The sequence below is a fragment of the Euprymna scolopes genome, chromosome 6, assembly GCF_053919585.1.
Source record: "Euprymna scolopes isolate OS-2025 chromosome 6, ASM5391958v1, whole genome shotgun sequence".
Lineage (NCBI taxonomy): Eukaryota > Metazoa > Mollusca > Cephalopoda > Sepiida > Sepiolidae > Euprymna > Euprymna scolopes.
Window position 1 is genome coordinate 50,882,878 of NC_136487.1, and position 24,480 is coordinate 50,907,357.

General features: G+C 30.8%; 1 protein-coding gene across 3 annotated transcripts in view; it reads right to left on the reverse strand.

The window, feature by feature from the left end:
- Positions 1–1,021: 1,021 nt before the first annotated feature.
- Positions 1,022–24,480, reverse strand: part of LOC145277647 (fasciclin-2-like) — a 248,853-nt gene continuing 225,394 nt past the window's right edge. For all 3 annotated transcript variants that reach the window (XM_080129239.1, XM_080129237.1, XM_080129238.1), the window contains 5 exons: positions 16,696–16,915; positions 14,503–14,598; positions 11,811–11,834; positions 10,333–10,396; positions 1,022–1,177 (listed from right to left, as the gene is read on the reverse strand). In XM_080129239.1, the coding sequence (XP_079985365.1) occupies positions 1,157–1,177; positions 10,333–10,396; positions 11,811–11,834; positions 14,503–14,598; positions 16,696–16,915 (425 nt within the window). In that variant the 3' untranslated portion in view covers positions 1,022–1,156. The remainder of the gene's footprint in view (positions 1,178–10,332; positions 10,397–11,810; positions 11,835–14,502; positions 14,599–16,695; positions 16,916–24,480) is intronic.

The window sequence follows — 24,480 nt, forward strand, 5'->3', positions numbered from 1 at the left end:
TTATTTTTAAGGACTGTGAGATAAAATCTCATGGGAGGTTTTATTTTATCTTTTTTTTTTTTTTAATGGGATCTTTCAGAGAAAAAATTCTTCAATTAAATTTTTTTTTTTAATCAAAATTTTTTTTATTAATGGGCTAAAATTCTTCAATTAAAAAAAAAATTTTTAATGGGATTTTCCCAAGAAAAAATTCTTCAATTTTTCTTTTAATAATTTTTTTAAATAATTTTAATACATATATTTATTTTTTTTTAATTTATCAAGGCAAGTTAAAACTGTAACAGAACATTGCTTGCACTCTTATTAATCATATCAACTAAATCTCAGGAAATAGATCAATGATACAATAGAGGCACCGTTGAAAAATACTGTTTATTTTATTTATTGAATTTTTTTTTGTTTCAGAACAATAATCCAATTTTTTTCTATAAAATTTAATTATAGCCAGACATTTCTAATCAACAATTTCATCAAAATTACTTGCGAAATTCGAATGACCACAAATTAATCACTGTGATTGTCATTTCGATTCATTATCTACTTTTTAAAAATATGGCTATCACAGTGATTAATTTATGGGTATGTGGAAATTATAAGTGATTTTTATGCCATTAAACAGTTGATTAAAAAATAATTTCTGTCTGGAATTAAATTTAAAAAAAAAAAGACCAAAGTCATGTATGAACCCCTCACCCCCCCCCCAAGTATTTTTCCAACTGCAACCCAATTGTATCATTCAACTCAGAAAACAATTATAAAATCTTATTTTCTGAGATTAAATATTCAAAAATCATTTTTTTTAAATAAATAAAATTAAAAAAAATATATTTAAGTAAAAATTAAAATTGAATCTACATCAGAGCAGCTGATGCGATCTGTCCTGTCCTGTCTACTGATGAGTACGCAGTATGAGTGCTACCATTTCATATGGTCTATTCCCCTTCTCTCTCTCTCTCTCTCTATGAGAAAGAGAGAGAGGAGAGGATGAGGAGAGTGGTAGCAGCAGGACAGGACAAGACAGATAGACAGACAAACAGATGGACAGCATGTCAACCGACACCAGCACTGTTGCAGTTGAATGGTATTTAAAAATTTTTTTTTTTTTTTTGAGTTTGAGTCAGAGACAACTGACAGAGCACACATGAAGAAGATCACTTTAGACCTTTACTGGATCTTGCTGTAAAAGAAAAGAGAAAACACCTTTTAAAATAAATAGCTTAAAAGAAAAAAGATAAAAATATAACATGACTATTGTTTAAATTTATCAAAAAGTATACATAAGCAGCAACAGAAGAAAAACTCCCACTCCTGCTTGATAGTAGTAGTTTAATGTAGGCATTCTATTATAACTGTGTAAAAATTTTACTTTGAAAGAAAAAAAAGAAAGGGAGAGAAGAAACAATTGCAGAAAACATGTCACTTTATATATATATATATATATATATATATATATATATATATATATAATTATAAAACTCAAATGACCTTGTAACGATGTATGTAACCCACTTTCCGGTTTATGACATCCAGTTGCGCAGGTGCACATGACTTGCGCACTGAAATATTAATGTTATTATTTCGAAATTATTATTTAACATGAGAAGAGTAGGGTTTAAAATAACTTAAATGTAATACAGAAATGAACGATGTAAAAAAAAAAAAAAAAAAAAAGCAGACAGTATTAACAATTGTTTATTTGGATAATTTAAATGCAAAAAAACAAAAAACAAAAGAACAATTGGGACGCTGAAACATTAACGTTATTATTTCGAAATTATTATTTAACATGAGAAGAGTAGGGTTTAAAATAAACAAAAGAACAATTGGGACGCTGAAATATTAACAATATTATTTCAAAATTATTATTTAACATGGGAAGAGTGAGGTTTAAAATAACTAAAACGTAATACAGAAATGAACGATGTAAAAAAAAAAATAAATAAATAAAAAAGCAGATATATAAAAATTTGAATTTAACTATAATAAGTATTATGGTATCTGTTCAGTGCATATTTAACTATAAGTATGGCAAACCACTTATAATTCATTAACTGTAAATTTTTTTTTTTTTTAAAATAATCAATTATAATAAACAGAACGGCTCATAGAAATCTATCTATATTCTTTTTTCATTTTAATATACTTTCATAGAAATGTTTCTGTTATGTCAAAAAAAACCCTATTTTCTTTATGTCAAAAGTGTCACGCTCATACATGAATTCTATAGCTAATATAACATACTGACCCAACGGGTCACGGGTAGTCCAGTATATATATATATATATATATATATATATATATATATATATAGGATGGTGCAAAAGCTGTACTAATAAGCAATTAATTATATGGCAATTTACTGTTTACATACAATTATTTATTACTTATGAAAATGTAACTATCAAACAAGCGTTCAAACTGATTTCCATCTTCCAAATATTTTCTTATTCTGGAGACAAATGATCTTTGCACATTTTTGAACATAGAGTTATTGCTTTGTACGGTTTCAATTCCATTATTTGATGTTATCATTTAGAGCTTGTAATGTTCTTGGTCTGTTAGCATAAACCATTGATTTAAGAGATGTTCTCATCAGAAAAAAATCAAAATGTGTGTGTGTGTTGCACAAATAATACTTGATTTTATTTTTTTTGGAGCAGTGATTTGTATTAAACATTATTCTCTATCTACTTTAATATATCATATTAATTTCTCAATTTACTGTAATATAATTTTGTTCAGCAAAATTAAAAAAAAAGTATATAGAAGAGATTTAGAAGACCATCACAATGCGAGGAATGGAATGTAGTCAGTGTTGAGGAAGAAAGATGAAAACAAGTGACAATTTGCAAATCAATAAATATATAGAGGTCTATAAATAAATAAATATATTCAATTGTCTTAAGTATCAATGTCTTACCTGGAAAAGGTCTACTGTGTGTGACAATTTTCCATAATATATTTCGGGAGATCCCCTTTTTCAAATGGTGGATGTAACAGTAAAACAAATGAACTGATTTCATTTGTTTCACTCTTCCATCCAAAACAATTGAATATATATATATATATATATATATATATATATATATATATATATATATATAGATTTTCAAATTGTTGCTTGTTTTCGTCTTTCTTCCTCAACACCCACTACATTCCATTCCTCGCATTGTGATAGCCTTCTAAATCTCTTTTACATACCTATCTCACACAATGCTTAAAGCAAAGTACATCTCATAAAAAATAAAATCAAAACAAACAAAAAACTATATAATTATGCATTAGTAAAAAGAAATAAATAAAATGTTTGTTATTATTCTACATCTTCTTGAATTATGCCATTTATTACAAAGACATTTTTTTTTATTATGAACAAAACATATTGCCACTGGAGAATAAGGAGCTACCGAATTATGGGTCAGATTTATAGTGGCAATCTGGATGTTAGGTGGGCAGCAAGATGTTTATCATCACATTTAAATTTCTGCCTGGTGGTATGATCAGAAAACAGGGAGCTGGAAAGGAATTACAAAGGCAAATTTGTGAGTCAATTATTTAAAGACTTACACACACACACGCACACAACCTTCTGATTTACTTAACACATAACTCAAGGAGTTATAGGATGTTACTTATGCTGCATCTTGTATATCTATTTTCCTCTTTATATATATATATATATATAATGATAAAAAAGGTACCTAAGCATGCTTAAGTTAAAACAAGTTCACCTTTTAATACACATGAGGATGAATCACCCATATCCAAAACTGAACAATGGAAGGTGAAATAGAGGTCAGTCAAACTTTTGTCTGATAAAAGATCAGCCATTGACTTGTGAAAACATGGCCCAAATTAAAAAGAACCGGATTGGTTAACTAGCAAACTTAACACCATATAAAAAAACATGTAGTAATACCAATTCATGTATTAGCCTGATGAGCCCTTACAAGGATAAAATACAGAGAATTCTGTATAGTTTAACTGCTCTCTCTCTCTCTCTCTCTCTCTCCATATATATATATATATATATACATACACACACACACAAACACATACATGAATACACATATAAAAATGACAGATTTATACGGTGATTTAATGTCAGTTTCAGAGTAAAAGATCTGATATGGGTTTCTGGAGAAAATTCACAGCCTAAATCCAAGTTATAATATCAAGCCCTCCCACCAATTTCCAAAGGTAATGTTAGCCAGATTAAAAATTTATAACATTGTTATGGCTTGCAATAAGCCACAAAGAAAACAGAACAACGGAATAGAGTTTAAATAATGTATTACTGTAACAACAACATAAAAAGGTTACAACTGAAAAAAGTGGTAAATGTCATCGAGCAGGCGAGGGTCGCTCTGGTATTTTATCCACACCTGGGATCAAAAGGTCTATGGTTTATATGATGAATAGAACAGTCCATTTGGAGGGTGATCCCCCCCCCTCCCAAGCTGATTTCCGTAGTTGTAAAAATCAGTATTTCTTCATTTTGGGGCAGACCACCAAGGGATCTGTGCGCTTCCTCTTTCTACCGGAGCGTCTCAGTTCTGACATCACTTTTGGAGGATCTACGTCAAAACAGTCATACACAGTTTCAATCGCCTCACTGCCGTCCTGCGGTGGTTCTTCTTGATCCTTGTAGAAGTGTTTCCTGATTTGGTTCAGGTGCCTCTTATGTTGGAACTTTGGGCTCTGAATGATGTATGTAAGATGGCCAATTCTTCGTAAGATCGTGCCCTGTTCCCAAAAAGAAATGTTATTTCTAAAATGTCTAAAATACATGTAATCTCCGCTGTTAAACCGTTTTGTTGGCATTGTAGAGGTTCTGTTGTGTACTACGTGTTTGGGTAGCAATTTATCAAATACGGATTTTATTTTCTGTCCAAACATGATTTCTGCTGGGGATCCCGCATCTGGTTTGTTCGGATTTCTCGTGATTTTATAAACCTGCACAAATTGCTGAAGGGCCTTTTCTGCTGGTGTACCGGACGCCTTTTTTAATGCCCTTTTAAGTGTATCGACGAAGCGTTTGGCCTGGCCGTTGCTTCTGGTGTGGTACTGAGGGTGTCGTAATATGCTTGACTTAATACGTCTTGCAGAATTCTCTGAAATCTGTTGAGGTGAACTGTGTAGCGTTGTCGCTAACCAGACAGTCTACAATCCCAAACTGAGCAAACAATTCCAATAAAAAATTTGTCCTTGTTGCCGTGGTCAGTTTTTTGCATCTTAGTACCTCTGTCCATTTAGAATAAGAGCCAACTACTATCAGGTAGTAAAAATCCTTCACAGGTCCCGCATAATCGATGTGGATCCTCGACCATGGTTATTCAGCCTTAGGCCAAGGTTTATATGTTATCAGTGGTGCTTTTGCAGCCTTTGCATGTGTTCACCGTGTCGGTAATATCTTGGTCCATAGCTGGCCAATAAATAAAACTTCTCATTAGGTTTTTCATTCTGTTTATTCCTGGATGCCCCATGTGAAAATCCTTGAGAATTCTTTTTTGAAGGGTTTGGGGGATGATAACCCTTTCACCGTATAACAGTATTTCGTCGCAACCAGAAAAAATGTCTGAACTAGTGTCACCCAGTGCTAATTTCTGCTTCGTGGTTTGAATGAAATTGTCATTTAGGGATTCTGACTTCATTTCCTGAAGTGTGACTGGCAGTTCGCGGATAATATTGTTTATCATGGTTTTTACATCACTATTAATACGTAGTGCCGCGATTACTGAATCTTCGAGAGGTTCCATTTTGGCAGGAATCAGTCTCGATAGACCGTCTGCATGGGCTAGTTGTTTTGAGGAGAGAAATTGAATTGTAAAATTATAGTTCAGCAGAATAGTTCCCCATCTTAATAGTCGGTTTGCAGTGAATGTTGGAAGTTCTTTTTTTGATCCAAAAATGGATATCAACGGCTTATGGTCGGTTTGTAGAAAAAAATGTCTTCCGTACAAGAACCGGTGGAATTTTGAAACTGCAAATATAATTCCTAGGGCCTCTTTCTCGATCTGAGAATAATTTTTTTCGGCTGGCAAGAGAGTCCGTGATGCGAAAGCAATAGGCTGTTTCGAGCCATCCGGCATTCGATGTAGCATGCACGCCCTGACGCCATATTGACTAGTGTCGCTAGCTACTATTATGTCCAACTACGGGTTGAAATGCGCTAGGAATAGTTTTGAAGTCAGGATTCTTTTTATTTCTTGGAATGATGTCTGGCAATCTTCTGTCCACTCCCAAGCCTTATCCTTTTTCAGCAATTCATTAAGTGGTGCGTGCAATTTGTGCATATTTGGGATGAACCCCTGGTAATAATTTGCCAAACCTAAAAAACTCTGCAATTGAGTTATGTTTACTGGTGCCGGCATTTTTTGAATAGCAGTCGCCCTATCTGGGTCTGAGCGTCTGCCATCTTTATCGATTATTTGACTCAGGTATTTAATTGTTTGTAAAAAGAACTTGCATTTATCTGCTTTGATCTTAAATCCATAATCTTGTATTCGACTGAATACTTGTCTGATATGTTTTTCATGTTCCTCCCTGCTTTTTCTCGCTATGATAATATCATCAAGATATGCGATTGTGGTGTCCAAGCCAGACAGCATAATATCCATTACTTGCTGGAATATTGCGGGTGCCACCTTGACACCAAACGCGAGTCTTTCGTATCTGTACAAACCCTGATGAGTGTTAATACAGAGGAGATTAGTGTTTTTGTCGTTTACCAGAATCTGTAGGTAATCATCGCTTAGGTCGATCTTAGAAAAAAACTTGCCACCATTTACTTTCGTGAACACTTCTCCTGGACTAGGTAATGGATAGTGAAAATCTTCTAAGGACCCGTTGAGTCCAGTCGCGAAGTCGGCGTAAACGCGAATTTCCCCGGACCTTTTCTTTACATAAACTGCCAGAGCAGCCCACTCACTATATTTAATTTTAGTCAGTATACCGATGCTTTCTAATCTGTCTAGTTCCTGATTTATTTTATTTAGTGAAGGGACATTACGTTTCTTTTTAAACACCAGTTGTGTGCCAGGTTTCAACTTAAAATCTGCGGCCATTTTTGTACGTCTCCCCAGGCCAGGAGTAAATACATTTGTGAATTCTTTTTTAAAACAAGTTATAAGTTTCTCCGTTTCTGCTGGGTGGGTATCTATTTTCTTGCAGAATGTGGATATAAGAAGATCCCAGTGACGAAATTCCTCCATGCTGTCAGAACCGAACAGGTTCTCACTATCTTTCAGCATATACAATCTTAGTTTTTTTTTTTGTTTTCCCCCGTAAAGTGACGTTTCTAATTAATTCACCTTCAAAATGAATTTTTGTACCATTAACAGCCGTCGCCGTTTTGTTAGTTTTTAACATAATTGGCTTTCGTAATATTTTCCACGTTTTGAGATTTATTATTGAAAGATCCGATTCACTGTCTAATTGGAATTTAATAGCCTTGCCGAAAATGTTAACCGTTACATGTTTGTGTAGATTTCCATCTACGACGTCCTTAGTTCTGGTTTGACGTACACAGCTTTTATTCTGAGTTTTCCTACAGTGCAAACTTTTATGACCAATCTTATTGCATAAATGGCATCTTTTTGTTAAAAATGGGCAATCCCTTACCCAATGTATTCTACCACATCTGAAACAAGCGCTCGATGCTTTTAGTTTTTCTGAGTTTCGGTGGTTAATGTCTGTGTGCCATTTCAACGGTTTTTTCTTAGTTATTTTTTTATATTCGCGATGCCTGCTTCGATATTTCTTCCATCTTTTTTTATAATTTCTACTTTTTGACAATCCTCAGTCAATTTTTGAAGTGTTAAGTTTGGTTCATTTTCTAATTTTGTAAGGACTATGCGCCTGATTTCCGCATTTTTTCCCGAGGTTAACTCTTGCGCAAACACAAGACGTTTAAAAATCGTCATTATCGTCTTTTACCACATTCAAACATTTTCGTTGAGAAAAATTCTGTTAACAAATTTACTGTCTCATTGAATGATAAATCTGCTGTTTTCCAAGGCAAGATGTAATCCACGAATGTAATTTTGAATTTAATTTTATCACAACTATTGGTAACATTATATTTAATGTTTAATTTTAATGTTTACTGTTAATTTTGCCTTTATTTTTATTTTATTTTTCTTAATATTATTTTTTTTTATATTCAATTTTACATCTAATTTATTTTCAACTTTATTATTACTACTATTATTGTATTTGTCATTACTATTTTACTATTATCTTCTGTAATATTATAATTACCCTACTATTATTTGGTATATTTTTACCACTCTCATAAGTAGCTATGGTTTCCTTACTCCCCCATTTTAACATCAATATGTATACTTAACCTTTTACATCAAGTTATACATACAAGGTACTCATAGTCATTGCCACCCTAATCTCCGACCGCCCCCTTATGATCATACTCTCTATATCATAACAGTAGAAACTTATAAATATATTGCCGCATATTACCTTTCAGTTTTACAACTTTACATCCCCCAAAGTAATCAAATTTACCCACTCCATAGAAAATAGACACTCCACAAACCGTTAAAATAAATTACCACAAAGCAACAATACACCCCTACTTAACCATAATACATATACCCCTTAATCTCAATACTATGTTAAAGACCATATATGTTCGTATATATCATACTATATATAATAAGCTTCTCCTTATTTATTTAGAATTCAATAAAGCTTCCCCCAACATTCTATAATTCCTCTTAATTTTTTTCATCCCTAATGAACCTTACGCTAGACGCCGCATCTCCCCCATGCTACCTAGCACCTTCTCTACTCTTCTGATAAGAAGCACTAGGCTTCGAAATGCCCTGGCATAAAGAGTCCCTTCTTTCCCCCAAATTTTGCCTGTATTCCATTATTCAATAAATGATCCATTCTATATCTACCAATATATAGTTTTGTGTCTTCATTTCATACTCTTGTTGTCCAATTGTATAAGCTCCAATAATTACTGTTGAGCTTGGCATTATCCGGATAAGTCTCCTTTTGTGGAATTGATCTCTCTCTTTTCTTTTTACATCAAGCTATATATATATATATATATATATATATATATATATATATATATACACACACACACTAGTGGGGTGAGGTGAGGGGTGGCACCTGCTTTGCCTGATCATAAAATACACTTAAATATATTTTAATTTGTCCAGATTTTGTATATATTATTAGAGAGTTGTGATTTCAAAAGTTAAAGCAAGTATTTGGGTGCCATCAGCTAGAATCAGAACTGAAAGCAAAACTGTAACATTCAAAGCTGGTGACGTTAACACTGTACCAACGTGACACACACACACACATATATATATATATATATATATATATACTAGCAGGGCACCCGGCATTGCCCAATCATAAAATACGCTTAAATATGATAATTTGATTAATGCAGATTTCTGTATTTATAATTCTATTATATTAGACTCAATATATATACTAATGGTTTAAAAAGTTTTTTAAAAAAATGACTCCTGCGCAACCACTGAGAATTGAAACCAAAACGATTTATTTTTTCTTCTACAATTAATGACTGAACGATGAAGACATGTTTGCTGCAAGGCTAAAAATTAAAACATGGACCAATAGCTAATTCATTATGCATGCATATTCATAATGCCAGTGTTCAGTCATCACCTGGCAAATTTTTTTCTTTCATTTTTTTAATTTTCACACTTTTATACCGATTTTCCTGGGCTAAAATCAAAGTATAAAGTTTTGCATAGGTTAAAATACCTTATATATGTTAAGTTTCATGTGTGTAGATCAAAAACTCTAGGAGGATTTGGTAGGCAAAATTTTTAAAACAAAAATATATACATAAATATATATGGAAAAAGTTTTGTGTTTACAAAATATCTTTTATCTTTTGTTTGTTTTATCTTTTTACGCAAATATTATGCAAGAATAAATCATGTAGAATATCTGCATGAATATAATTACACGCAATAGTTAACTAAAGATGATCATCTCATAAGAAAACCGAAAAAAACTAATAGGTAATTAATTAAAATGAATTTTTAAAAGAATATGCAAATTAGCTAGATCTTTTGCTAGTGAATGCAATTCCACGACCCATATATCAGAAAATTGTATATTTTTTTTAATAAATAGAAAAATGGGGTTTTAATATGAATATCAATACACAATAAAAAAAATTTATGAGTATAGAATATTTAATTCTTATGATGTATTTGTATATGAAGATAATTTTAAAATGCGCATCTCATTAAAAATGTTAATAATGTCTAATATTAATCATTAAAGTAATAAAAAAAACAAACAAGGTATACTAACATCTATGAGATCTCCATCTTTCTTCTGATCAGGTTCAATCTCATCTGTGTGATCTTTCATCAATCTAAAAACAAAAACATTTAATACTTAATTAATAAAACAGTAAAGAGTTCAAATACTCTTTATTTTATAAAGTTTAACACATTTTCTTTTAATAAGTAAAAATATAAATAATTTTTTTTTTTTGATTAACCCCAAATAAGTCATCTTATAACTGAGGCATAAGGAACTACTATGATTAAGGGCCAGATTTATAGGGTGCATCCTAGGTAGGCAGTTGTGCAGCCGGATATTTGTTTGCATGACATTTAAATTTCTGCATGTTGGTAATCGGGAAAATAGGGGACAGGGAGGGAACTCCAAAGACAAGTAGTCTAAGGGAAGAAACTACTTGAGTAGAAGGTCTTCCAGCATAAGGGCATCTCTACAATACAAAAGCAAAGTTGAGGGCGGTATAAGTGTATTAAATTCATTGGAGCACATTCTGTGAAAAAAACTTGTAAAAGAAGCACAGAAATGTTTTATAGCATGCTATACAATTTATGGGTTATTTAATGCTAAAAATATTCATGAAACACAACCTGTTAGATTATTAATGGTTAGGGATGCTAAGTATTTTATTCTTGAAGGAAATATAATAGATCCAACTGGATTTGAACTCAGTTTACTGGTTTCATAATCTGTCTTAGGAAGCATTAATCAGTGGTAATTTGCTTTGTTTGTGATGAATGAGTATTAAAAAAAAGATTTGAAATGGTAAGCAAAGATTCATTGTATATGATTAATCAAACAAAAGCTGCTATTTTATCCAATGTTATCGAATTGGCTTGGTTTAATTTGTAAATTTTGACAGCATCAATATTTGTCGTTCTCTGTCTCTATTATATATAGTAAACATGGATTTGTCAGGCTTGAAACCACAGTTTAATAAAGTGTTCTCTCTGTGTTAGGGCAAACCAGCGATCTTGTAGTAGCAACATCTATGACCAACCAGGAAGGCTTCAGACCGACTAGACAATCTTAAGAATTTTATTTTAGTTTGATTTTCTTTATTTGATGAATGTAAGTCTAGATTTCATTCAATGCATTCATTTAAATTAAGCATCACATATATTGACTAATTTTATAAAAGATTTGGTGATTTTTAACATTTCAACTCTTTTATGACTGACAAACGCGACATCACACATTTTCTGGTCGAAATGTGTGACCTAAAATTTGGCAGCTGTAACAGAGTTGAAATGTTTAAGATAACCAATGATTCATTGTACATGATTAATAAAATAAAAGTTGCTATTTTACCCACAGTCGGAGTAACATTGTGGATACATTATATTTCTCTACAGTATTAGTGTGTAAATGACCACAATAGATCAAATTTGATCTGTAGTTGACTTTAATTCCAAAGTCTAGTCGGTATCTATTAGGTCAATCACACACACATATATTAAAAAGAAATGAATACTAAATTTACTTACTCATCTTTATCCTCATTTTTTTCGCTGAAAGAATAAAAAATTAAAAAACGTTCGTTAAATATAACATAGTTATTATTAAAAAAAAAATGGAATAAGAAAACACTCAATGAATAAATAAAATCTACAAAACAATGTTTATGTAAATGGTTCAGTTTGATTTCCGAGTTTTATGGCATATCAACACTTTGTGGGTTATTCAATGTCAAAATACATTTCATAGTTATTCATGCAAGAACAATAAAACGGTACAAGTGCTTTGCAGCCGGAGGAGATTTCTTTGAAGAGGACTAAAGTTTCATATGTGTACTATCAATAAGAGTGTCCATACGAAAAAAGTCAGGAAACTTATTTAAGGCATGTACCTGCATGTTAGAAAGTTTTCATATGGCTATTGTTATCTCTCAAGACAACAATGTCCATATGATAACTTGGATTATGTATTAAGTTTATTGTGAATTTTCTCCAGAAACATACATAAGAATTTTTTGTTCTGAAACTCATATTAAATCACATTATTAAATCGATGCTCTGTTCAGTCTCAAGAGACAATGGACATCACTGCACAGATAGCTGCACATGTAATTGTGAGGAAAGAGTTGCACGATCCTCAACCACACCTGATCTGAATCAGCACTGTTTAGGTCCAGTGGCAAGGAGAGGCCAACGACTGACTAGAAAAATGCCAAAATAAGCGGAGAGCACATACAGCATCTAGAATTCCCAAATGGTCACCCATTTCAGAACTGACCAGGCTCATCATTGCTTAACTTTGTTGATCTGGCAGGAACCACATGATTATGTCGTACATACATTATTATATAACTCCGAAAAAATAATAGATGGAAAAAAAAAAAAAAAAGAAAATAGCCAGATGATTGCAGGTCAAATATGCAAGCCAATGTGTATTATTTCTTTTATAGTTACATTATCAATATAACTACAAAAGAAATAATACACGTTGACTTGCATATTTGACTTACAATAACTCTAGCTATTTTCAGATTGCCCAGATCAAGCAGATCTTCTCTGGCAAGAATCCAAATGCTTGATGCACTCATCTTATAGCAAAAATAAAATCTCATACAAGATGGATGTAAATTGTATGTGAGCGTGTATATAAATAAAATTATATAAATATCAGAAAAGTCCCTCTGTGAATGGATCTACATTATGACAACATTAATCACCTTGTCAGGATTTTTATGATTACTAATAGCTGTCTGCCCAGCATTGCCCGGTTGCAAAATATGCTTAAATATAATATTCATGCAGATTTCATATTTATTATTAAAGACAAAATTCTCTATTGATTATTATTTAATACTCAATATATATATTAATGATTTCAAATTTAAAAAAAAAATAAAATAAAATGCCTTTGGTGCCATCAGCTGGAATGGAAACCAAAACATTTAGCACTCCAGCCTTAGTCATTATTTAGCACTTCAGCTTTCGTCATTACCATCTGACCTATCACCAGATGGATATAAAAGAGGTTAAAAATTAAGCAAGTTCAAACTAAAAATAGATATGTACATACACTCAAAAGTTAGTTGATTTACTTCTGCCAAGGTTAACTTTTTTTTTTTTCAATTTTGACTCTTTAGAAACTATTTATACAAAACAAAAAAAATTGAAAGTGTTCTATATATCAAGTTTCAATCCTGGAGAACAAATATTCAGAGAGGAGCTTGGTAGAAAAGTTTTGCACACACACAAAGTTATATATATATATATATATATATATATATATATATACACACACACATACAGCATAATCGCGTTGATACACCGGTCCTCTCAGATCACCAAAGTTAAGCAACATTGAACCTGATTAGTACCAGATAGGTGAGCATTTGGGAATTCTAGGCACTCTACGTGCTCTCTGCTTATCTCGGTATTTGTTTCTAGTCATCCTGTACATACACTTCACTTGCCACTAGTATTTAACAATGTCGATGGAGATTTAACAATGTGGTTGGAGATTGCACACCTGCCACAAAAATTTCAAGCGCAGACACCCCTACGTGGGTATCCATAGTCTGTCAAAGACTGAAGGAGCCTATTTTTTTAAAATATATATATATATAAACAGGTCTGTGTGCTAGAACATTTTCATCGTAAATTCTATGCAATTATGCACGATGTAGAAACCATAGATAAATAGAATGAAGTGTAATAGTTAAATGGAGCCAATCATCTAATGAGAAATCATAAAAATGAATAATTAATCAACGCTTGTTTTTCAAACGAATATGCAAATTAGTTAACCTTCATGAAATTGCTTGCATATCAATGACTGAGTATATTAAGAAGTTTGTTGTAATAATTTTTAAATAGAAAAAGTAGACGTTTAGTATCAATGTAAGAGCGAAACCCCCCCCCAAAAAAACTCAGTTTTATATCTGTATATAGCTTATTATTATGATCATGATGATATTTAGAATAATAAGTTATTGAACCCATGATGAGATAATTAACATTATCGAAACAAAACATTTCATTCAGGGACTTTTCTGATGTTTATATAATTTTAATTATAAAAGCTCTATATATGCATTGAGCACTTTTGAAAAGATATTGGTTTTTAGTTCAATATATTAAGGATTCTTGACTACCAATAATTAAAAAAAAAATGTCCTGTTTTGAATCAGGTCACAGAGAGAGACAAGGAGAGAAATATTCAACGTACTCAGTGACTCCTTCATCACTGGCTGGTTCTTTGTTTTCTTCTCCATTGGCTTCTCCGTCCTTTTTCTCCTTTTCTGCTAGCAGATTCGTCTCTTGGCTGAAAATGAGAATATATTCAAAATTTAAAAAGAAAAGATAGGAGGGGAAAGACACAAAAATTTGTACAAAAGGGGTTTTGCTATTTTTTTTTTTTTTACATGAGGATTGACAATTTCTACTTTTGCATTAGTTGAATTACCATTCTCGTCTTGGTTGTGATGTTCACAACATTTGGGGCATTCTTCAGGTGTATCTTTTCAAACTTGAGAACATAATAATGAATCAGAAGAATCTTCATGTTGAAATTTAATGCAGATTTGTGAGATCAACATACAGATATTCTCATGTTTGATTATTACATTTTGAAGTTTGTAACGCTGAATCTGAAGAAAGTAGGTTATATTGACCAAAACATTATGTGTATAACAACCAAATTGAGAATAGTCCAAAGGAATTTTCATGAACAGAGTTTCTTTCCAGGAACTTATCTGTCGAATATGTAAGCACAGTATTTATTGCTTCTCTGAGATTTGGTCTTTGTAAGCAAAATGCAGAATATTATTTAAAAGGAACACAATATTAAGAAACAAGTCAATACATTTATGTAGGGTGTAGGGTTAAATTTTTTTAATAAGTTTAATGTAACTTAAAAAACTTATTCTTCATGCGAGAAAAGTCGGTTCTGATTGATTATTCCAAAGTAAGCAATTTAAGAAATTTATTCTGTTATTTTAATTAATGGAGACAATACATAAAGATATAAAAATACAAAACGACATGCAATTATTCTGGTAGATAAAAACAGACAATTCAGAAGGTCTATTATATTTATACAGGCATGACACAAGTAAATAGAAACCCTTATCATTAACTAGCAGGGCTAACCAGCATTGCCCGAGGTAAAAATGTAACATATTTCTATTAAAACTTCTAGCACTTTACCTCTCTGTGTCCTTCTATTTTTCTCTGTCTCTCCTCAGACTTCTTCCTTTCTCTCCCCACACCCATCTATTTCCATTCTCCCAGCCCACTCCTCCCTCTGGAGACACACATACACACAGCTCTCCTTTATATAGATTCCCTGAGAAATGAATCAGCATTTTCTTTCCAAATTAGTACATAAAATGTCTGGAAAAAAAAAAAAAAAAAGAAAAAAGATCCTCCCCTTTGCTGATGAAACCTGGCCCAGTTGGCCCCAAAGTGCGACACTGATCAAGTTGTCTGTCTGTACATATCTAGATAATAAAAGATTAACATGAGAGAACAAATAAGAATTGTTTAAGGAAATTAATTTCTTCATAAAAAATCAGGGTTATTTCCCTTTAGTACATAAAAAATGCCTGTCCTTCCCGCAAAAACAATAAGATCTCCAGATGGCTGGATTTGACTGTGTATGGTGAAGAGAGAAGTTCAGCTTAGAACTTGTTTTATAGGATAAATGCAAGAAAATTACAATGTTTCTTACTTTAAACATGTATAGGACTGTTCCAACAGTAAAGCCTCCTATTTTTTAACTCCAGAACTAAGACATTGAAGAGCTACAAAGACAGGAGTGGTACCATTAAAATGAGCAACCTTGTGAGCTCCAGAATTTATTTTTCTACATAGTCACCACCATTCTTAATAAACTTTCACCAGCCACTTTTAATGCCTTGGTCATGAAAATTCAGAGCACACTTTGTCACTCATATCCCTATTGCCACTCTGAAATTGACGACTCCATCTAATGGTGCTAACATCAACTACATCGGCTTTGTAAATGTTCAACAGGCGTTGATGAATGTTAATCAATTCAATTTTTTCTGCATAGAAGAATTCAATGGCACATCTCTGCTTCTGACGTACATCCATGACAAGAGTTGCTTTCTTAAAGAGTCTTATACCATCAATATTTGCAACAGAGAGATGAAACTTTCAGGTCATGAATGCATAAGTTTAGTCATCATAACAATGCAAGTTGCAATCTCATCTGATCCATTTGAGTGGAATAAAAATAGGAGGCATTACTTTTGGAACCTCTTTCCTATGAATTATTTTTGTGGGCCGTCTACTTCTGTCATGGATTGTATTTTGTTATTGTTGTTATTGAGTTCTTACGGATTGTTCTGGTTGTTGCAAATGTTTGCCAAAGTAACAGCTCAAAAGATGACTTTACCTTGCTCCGGCTTCAACATCAGTGGATTTATCTTTGCTGGATGCACCTCTCTTGCAGACATTCTCTAGCAGAAACTTGGTGACACCTTTGTTCATTTTGGCGTAGCAACCAAGATCGATAACAATAAGAACAATGATGAGCAGGGCGATAATAACTCCCACAATTCCACCTTCGCTAATTCCAGCTGTGGTGGCGGCCTGAGGGGTTTTGGTAAGATCAACTGAAAAATACAAAGAAACAATCGGTATTAAACACATATTGCATCAGAACACAAAAAAAAAATAAAAAAATAAAAAAGTAATACTAAAAAAAAAAAAATTATTTTCCTAATTTTGGTTGATAAAAAAAAATGGATAAATCAAAATAATACACTTTTATAAAATAAAATTGTATGCCTAATACTGATAAAGTTTAGAAGAAATCTATAACCTTTGACCTATTGTATTAAATCTAGCCATGTTGATTATTGATAGCAGAAAAAAAAAATAACTGAACTTCTTAAAAAAGGACTGAATAAATAGCATTCTTCCAATTTGATAAGACATTAAGACGTGTACGAGTAGTGTAATGATGCATGGAAATGAAATCCGAGCAGAATTGAGGACATGCGTTGCATGGAGAGAAATGATATGAGAATAATATAATGAATGTGTAATGTGAGTCTTAAAGAAAGCTTAGTTCTGATAATCTCAGAGGAAGATCAAATCTGGACAGCGTAGGAAGCAGAACAGGAGATTTTGTATAGCCACGTTAAAAGCATGGACGAGATTTTTTGTATTAATAGAGGTTGAACACTTGAGGTAGCAAGGTTAGTTGGTAGGAGAAAAAAAAAAGGAAAGGAAGTGATGAAAATGAGCTACATGAAAAAAAGAAAGGGATAAATAAAAATCTAGTCCGAGATTATTTTGAGAGTTTATTCCTTAAAGCTGCCTAACACATGCCAGCATGTAAAAATGGTTGTTAAACTGAATATGATGATGATGATGATGATGATACTGTATACAATAGGTCAAAGGGTGAAATTTCTATTAAGAAAATGTTAATTTAATGTTAAAGCAGTTCTTTTGAGAGAAGCACAAATAGTTTTAATTTACATTTGATATATCAAGGTGAATCCATTAAAAATCTTTGTTCTTTTTAAGACTTTCAGTTTTTAATAAATGAAACTTTCAAACTACAAGAAAAATAGCAAAAAAGAATAATTAAAATGTGCGGTTGATCGTGTAGAAGAAGAAACAGTATTTTTTCAATCTTTTGTCATCTGATGAGGATTAAAAATAAAGATGACAGATAATTCAGAACAAGATAATCTTGTTTTAGTGGAAAAGTTTGCAAAGAAAGAAAGCTTGCATAACGCAAATGCGACGGGAAAAGTCTAGTTAAGACCACAACGAAAATCGCTTAGGAATTCAAAAAAATAAATGTATAAATATATGTATACAACTGATAATGAATTAGAAATTAAAGTTGCCTGAAACGTGTTTTTTTCTAAAACTCAAAGGATTTTATATACAACACAAGTTGGACCTATTCAGCATTGCCCGAGTCTTTTTTACTTTCATATTTGTTTTTGCTTATTTTTTTATTAATTTTGTTGTCATTTTTTCTTTGTTTTTAACTGTTTTTCATTATATGATTTTAAAAGTTAAATTTAATTACTACATTATTGTTTTGGTCATTAAATTATCAATTTAATCAAGTTTTTTTTATGAAACTATAATCAATTATTTATTGAAATAAAAAATTTGAAATTTGTACAACATAATACAATTCTGAAAATTAAATTTCATCATTAAATTATATCCACCAGAATTCATTTTTGTTTCTTCATAAATAAATCGACTATTTTAATCTTTATTAAAGCCTTTTACTCTAATAGTTTTTTCCCCCTGACTGCTAGACTTTGGAATTCCTTCCCTATTTTCCTGCCTGTACTAACATGTAGAAATTTAAATGTAATGTGAACAGACATGTTGCTCATCTCCTCACATAGTCTCTTGTATTACTGGTTGCAAATAATATCCCCTTACATTCCAAGTGGCAATATGTTTTGTGTGGGGTGGACAAGAGAGAAAAAAAAAAAATCACTTTGTAATCTTTTGTGATTTGAAAGAAAATACGAATCATTTACATTTTCAAACAGAAAATCATTTCTGGCTGCAAAATTCTTAGCACATCCCTCATGCATTAAAAGATTGAAAGATACTTACATTCAATAATTAGGTTTGTATTGCAATCCACAGACGTAGAAAAAAGTTGTCAAAAAGTATATAACAAATGTTATCAAAGGCAAGATAAGTTCTTTTCTATATTACAGCATAAATTTTTAGTGTTTTTATTTAATGTAAAATGTTTATTTGATTCAAAAACCAAGTAATATTGAACGCTACCATAGAACAAGAAAACATGGCTGCAATGTCTTTGAAGTCTCGACAAAGACTTAAAAATAAGAAATAAAACAAAATGGTGATAGAAACCCACCACATAAATGTTATCGTGACATTTATATGGTGGGTTTCTACCACCATCTTGTTTTATTTCTGTTTTTGAAGTGATTATCGAAATTCCAAATATGTAAAGAGACATAGCGGTTCTTGTTCTCCAGTAGCGTTTAATATTACTTGGTTTTCAAACCGAATAAACATTTTACATTAAATAAAAACACTAAAAATTTATCTAGTTATGTAGAAAAGTAATTTATCTTGCCTTTGATAACATTTGTTATATATTTGTTTTTTGACAACTTTTTCGTACGTCTGTGGATTGTAAAACAAACCTCAATAATTTTAAATAACATTATCTTAATAAAAAATAGTTTATAACGATTTGATTCAGTTAATAATTTAATGACCAAACGATACCATAATAATCAAATTTAACTTAAAAAATCCTATTCTAGACATAAAAACAAAAATATTGTCAAAAAAAGAAAAAAAAAATATCAGAAAGCAAGAAAAAAAAAAAAAAAAAAAAAAAGCAAACACAAAAGTAGAAACACTCTCGGGCAACACCAGATAGTTAAAGCTGGTAGTTAATTTATCCATTTACCAAAATCATAAAATAAAATCAAGTTTCATTCATGTGAAATTATTAAATAAGTTAAACAACTAGTACACGTAAACCTCAAGTCAAATGTTTTTTTTATTCGCTACAACCAATGAAAACTGATTTTTTTTTTTTATAGAAGTTGTAAAAGAAAAAAGCTGACTCGTTAGTAAGTAAAATGTTTTCAAATTCATGAAATTTTAAGAAGCAACTTGAAAAATATGAAACAATGCTTGAAATAAGAAATTGAAAGCAATTTCGTTGAAGCTCTATTAAAGGTATTTTAAATGTTAAGAAGCTGAAAGCTGCAAATGTTAGACTTTTCAACTGGCGTACATAGCATGCAATTAAATTATGGGATACATTTTGCTGAAAATTGAAATTATGGAAACATTCAGCTCTAAATTAAAACTATGGGGTGCATTTTGCTGTAAATGGAAATTATGGTATCCATTAATTTTGGAAGAAATATTTTTGGAATAATATCAAAAACAATAACAAATAAAAAATGTACGATCCATTTATGAAATAAATCCATCTTTTCTGCTGATTATTCAATCCATTTCCCAACGCTACATCTTATGGAAAATGAATATGGATTCTTAAGACATAACAAAGTATCGCTAAGTTAATACACAAATATTGGCTATCCGCATACGACAAATGGATGTAAGATACATTTGTTGCCCATTTGTTGGTTTAACTTTCATGTAAGAGAATAAACAGTTGGCACTTTAATATAAGATATTGCTCTTCATAAAAAGGATAGCGTATTCACCAAATAGGTGATAATGTGAATAATAAAAAAAAAATATAAACATAATTTTGCTTACTTTCGGGGCGAACATAACAGTGTAGTGCTAGAATGCCCGATTGCTAATCATAGCTTCATCATGTGGTCGGGTTTGGAATCTCAATGATAAAGTACTCATCACGTCTACCTAGGCTGAAGAGCTGTGATATTGCAAACTGCTGTCTATAATGATTATATATATTATTATATATTATGATGATATATTATTTATTATATATTATGATGATATATATTATTATTATATATTATGATGATATATTATTTATTATATATTATGATGATATATTATTATTATATATTATGATGATATATATAATTATATATTATGATGATATATATATTATTATTATATATTATGATGATATATATATTATTATTATATATTATGATGATATATATATTATTATTATATATTATGATGATATATATATTATTATTATATATTATGATATATATATATTATGATATAAATTATATATATATATTATGATGATATATATTATATATATATTATGATATATATTATAAATATATTACGATATATATTATATATATATTATGATGATCTACATTATATGTATATATTATGATGATATATGTATATAAATACATATTTTTTCTCCCAAGTTTAAAAGGAAAGTTATACATAAAGAAAACTTAATCTTTAAAGATATATATTTTTTTAAATATTATTAAGATTCAATCAGTAATGCTTAATTCAAATGCATATTTTTTTTCCAGTTGTATGCAATCTTCTTTTATATAAAGGGAAGTTGCCTGCTAGTATGTTTGTATGTCCAGCTAACAGTCCAAAACTACTAACCACAAACCCACAAAGTTTATGCTCTCTTGATTGTTCTCAATGTACAATATTTTTGTATGTTGCCTATAGACAGAATGGTTAGAGAATCTTCATAAAAATCTACAAGTGATTTCTTATGTAAAATTTACTAAGGAATTGGTTTTAGTAGTGCATACTAATATAAAAATATTACACACACTTTTTAATAGCTATTTTGTTTTATAATGCCCCCAGGCAATGCCGGGTAGCCCTGCTAGTTCTCTATAAAAGCTAACAATTACTTCTCTAACGAAATATCTTTTCAAAAGATGTTTATTAAAGTGAATCTATTTTTGTTAAGAATTTTAAGAAACAATTTGCTAAGAACTGAAGTTTGAACAAGGGAAAGCACTAAGGGATAGACTTTAATCCAACATAAAAGAATACTCAGAAAATAATTCCTTTTTAGAAATGTGAACACTAGAATTTCTTTAAAAGAAATATTCTTGAAACTTTGTGAGAAAGTCAAAGGAAATCAATTTAAAAATAAAATAAAAATAACATGCTGCCAAAATTGTTTGCTCCCTTGGAAAGAAATAATTCAAGCTTGAAAAGAATAAAAACCATTGAGAAAATCACGCGATTAATATTTCAAAGTTTTGCATGCTAAGTTAGTTCAGTCAAAAGTGAAATTCATTTATTGTCGGCAATATTCGATCTCAGTTTCTTATTAAATGTGACAATCTAAAAAAAGAAGAAGGGGGGGGGGAGCGTTTTAGTCGTTTTTAATAAAGAAAGAAAATTAATTTTTTCTTCTACAATACTGCTCTAAATTCAGTCAATTTCCATTAAGTTAGGAAAATAATTGGAGATTTTAAAGTAACATAAATGACTCCCCCCACCCCCCCCGCAAAAAAAAAAAAACTCGAAATCTGTTTAATTTGGAAACATTTTAAAAAAAGTTTGGTCTTAGTCTTTAGTTAGAAATAGAAGAAAAAAGTAAAAAAAAAAAAAAATATGTCAATGTGAGATTTAAAATGAAAAGTTTACAGATAGATATCATCTTAAGCATTTTAAAATCTGTTAAACAATTTACATAATTTTTGGGTTACTGTATTTTTATAAACTTAACATGTAATATAAATACATAATAAACCTTTTATAACATTTTTTTAATTTTCTTTTTACGAGAAGTTTTTAATATTGAAGTAAAACTGAATAAGCACCAGTATTTCAAAATGACAATTCTTTAATTTTGATGATCCTGATGCTGGATTGAGCAATGGAAATGGTTCCCTTGCCTCATCCTAGCTTGGCATGTAGTTTTAAAAAATTAAGGAAATATAAAAATCATAGATCACTAGTGAGGATCAAACTGAAAACCTAGGAGAATAAAATCGATTCGTTATTGTACATTCTCAAGTCTCACTGACTATTATGAAAACAGAGGTGCTCTATCTTATAGATCTGACTGAAGGAGTTTTCCCAATCAATACAAGTCTAAAAGTCCAGAAAATATAGGACTTTTTGTCTAGTTACTTAGAATAAATGCTTTATGGCAAATTGATGGTTGAATATGGTTAAAATCTGTGCTCATTTTTGCAAATACTAATCATTTTATAATTCTTAACTGTATATTGAACAGATACCATAATACTTAGTTTGCTGCATTACAAAGCTCCATATAAAATTGCAGCCAGATTCGCCCAGTAGTTTTCAAGGTAGCTTCTAGAGTAAATATGGTATTGTGGTGACTATCAATCTCTAACTGTATATTGAACAGATACTATAATACTTAGTTTGCTGCACCTTATCATAACAAAGTATCGCTACGTTAATACACAAATATTGGCTATCCGCATACGACAAATGGATGTAAGATACATTTGTTGCCCATTTGTTGGTTTAACTTTCATGTAAGAGAATAAACAGTTGGCACTTTAATATAAGATATTGCTCTTCATAAAAAGGATAGAGTATTCACCAAATAGGTGATAATGTGAATAATAAAAAAAAAATATAAACATAATTTTGCTTACTTTCGGGGCGAGCATAACTGTGTAGTGCTAGAATGCCCGATTGCTAATCATAGCTTCATCATGTGGTTGGGTTTGGAATCTCACTGTTAAAGTACTCATCACGTCTACCTAGGCTGAAGAGCTGTGGCATTGCAAACAGCTGTCTATAATGATTATATATATTATTATATAGTATGATGATATATATTATACGTATATATTTTTTTTTCCTCCCAAGTTTAAAAGGAAAGTCATAAAGAAAACTAAATCTTGAATTTTTTGAATATTGTAAAAATTCAATCAGTAATGCATAAGATCCATACAAAATTTTAACCAAATCGATCAAGAAGTTTCTAAGTGGAACAGACAGACTAAAAGAAATATAATATAGATTCTCTGCAATCAATTTATTGGTTAAGATATAATGAGAAACAGAATCTTAAGAGGATACTTTCACTAAGACGACCCACTTCTCTTGCTCGAATCATTGCTAACATTAATCATCAGATTCTTGTTTCGGTCTTCTTTGATTCCACACTGATCACAACTAGTATCAACTTTGTTAGTAGAATATCAAGAAGAGGAAGCATGTTTGGTGAAAGAGATGCTGAGCGGTGTAATATAAGAAAGGGATGGAGAGCGAGTGTGTGTACATTTATATTTCGATTATTTTTTTTTTTGTTGTGATTGGATTCTGTCACAAGACAAGAAGAGTAGTGAGAAAGCAATGGCTGAAAGATAGAGGAATCAAGGGAAAGTGGCTGAAAATGAGGAGAGAAAGAAATCGTAAGAATTAAGAATAATAAAAACCAAGTGCAAAAAAAAAAAAAATATGAAGGCAGAAAGTAAAAATAAACCACTGCACACAGGGGAAAATCATTTCCAAAATAGGCTTACCTGGACAGGTGGAATAATTTAATTACTTAGAAAATCAATTCAGGAATACATTAAAGAGGTTACAGCAAATCAATCTTCATTCAAAATACAAAACACTTATAAAAAGCAAAATGTATATTCATCATAGTCTATACTGCTCCAAAGCCGATGGTTGCTTTGTATTTTCATATTTTAATGAAATGAAAAAAATCTTTTTAAATGATTTATGTACTTGGAAAAAAAAAAATCTC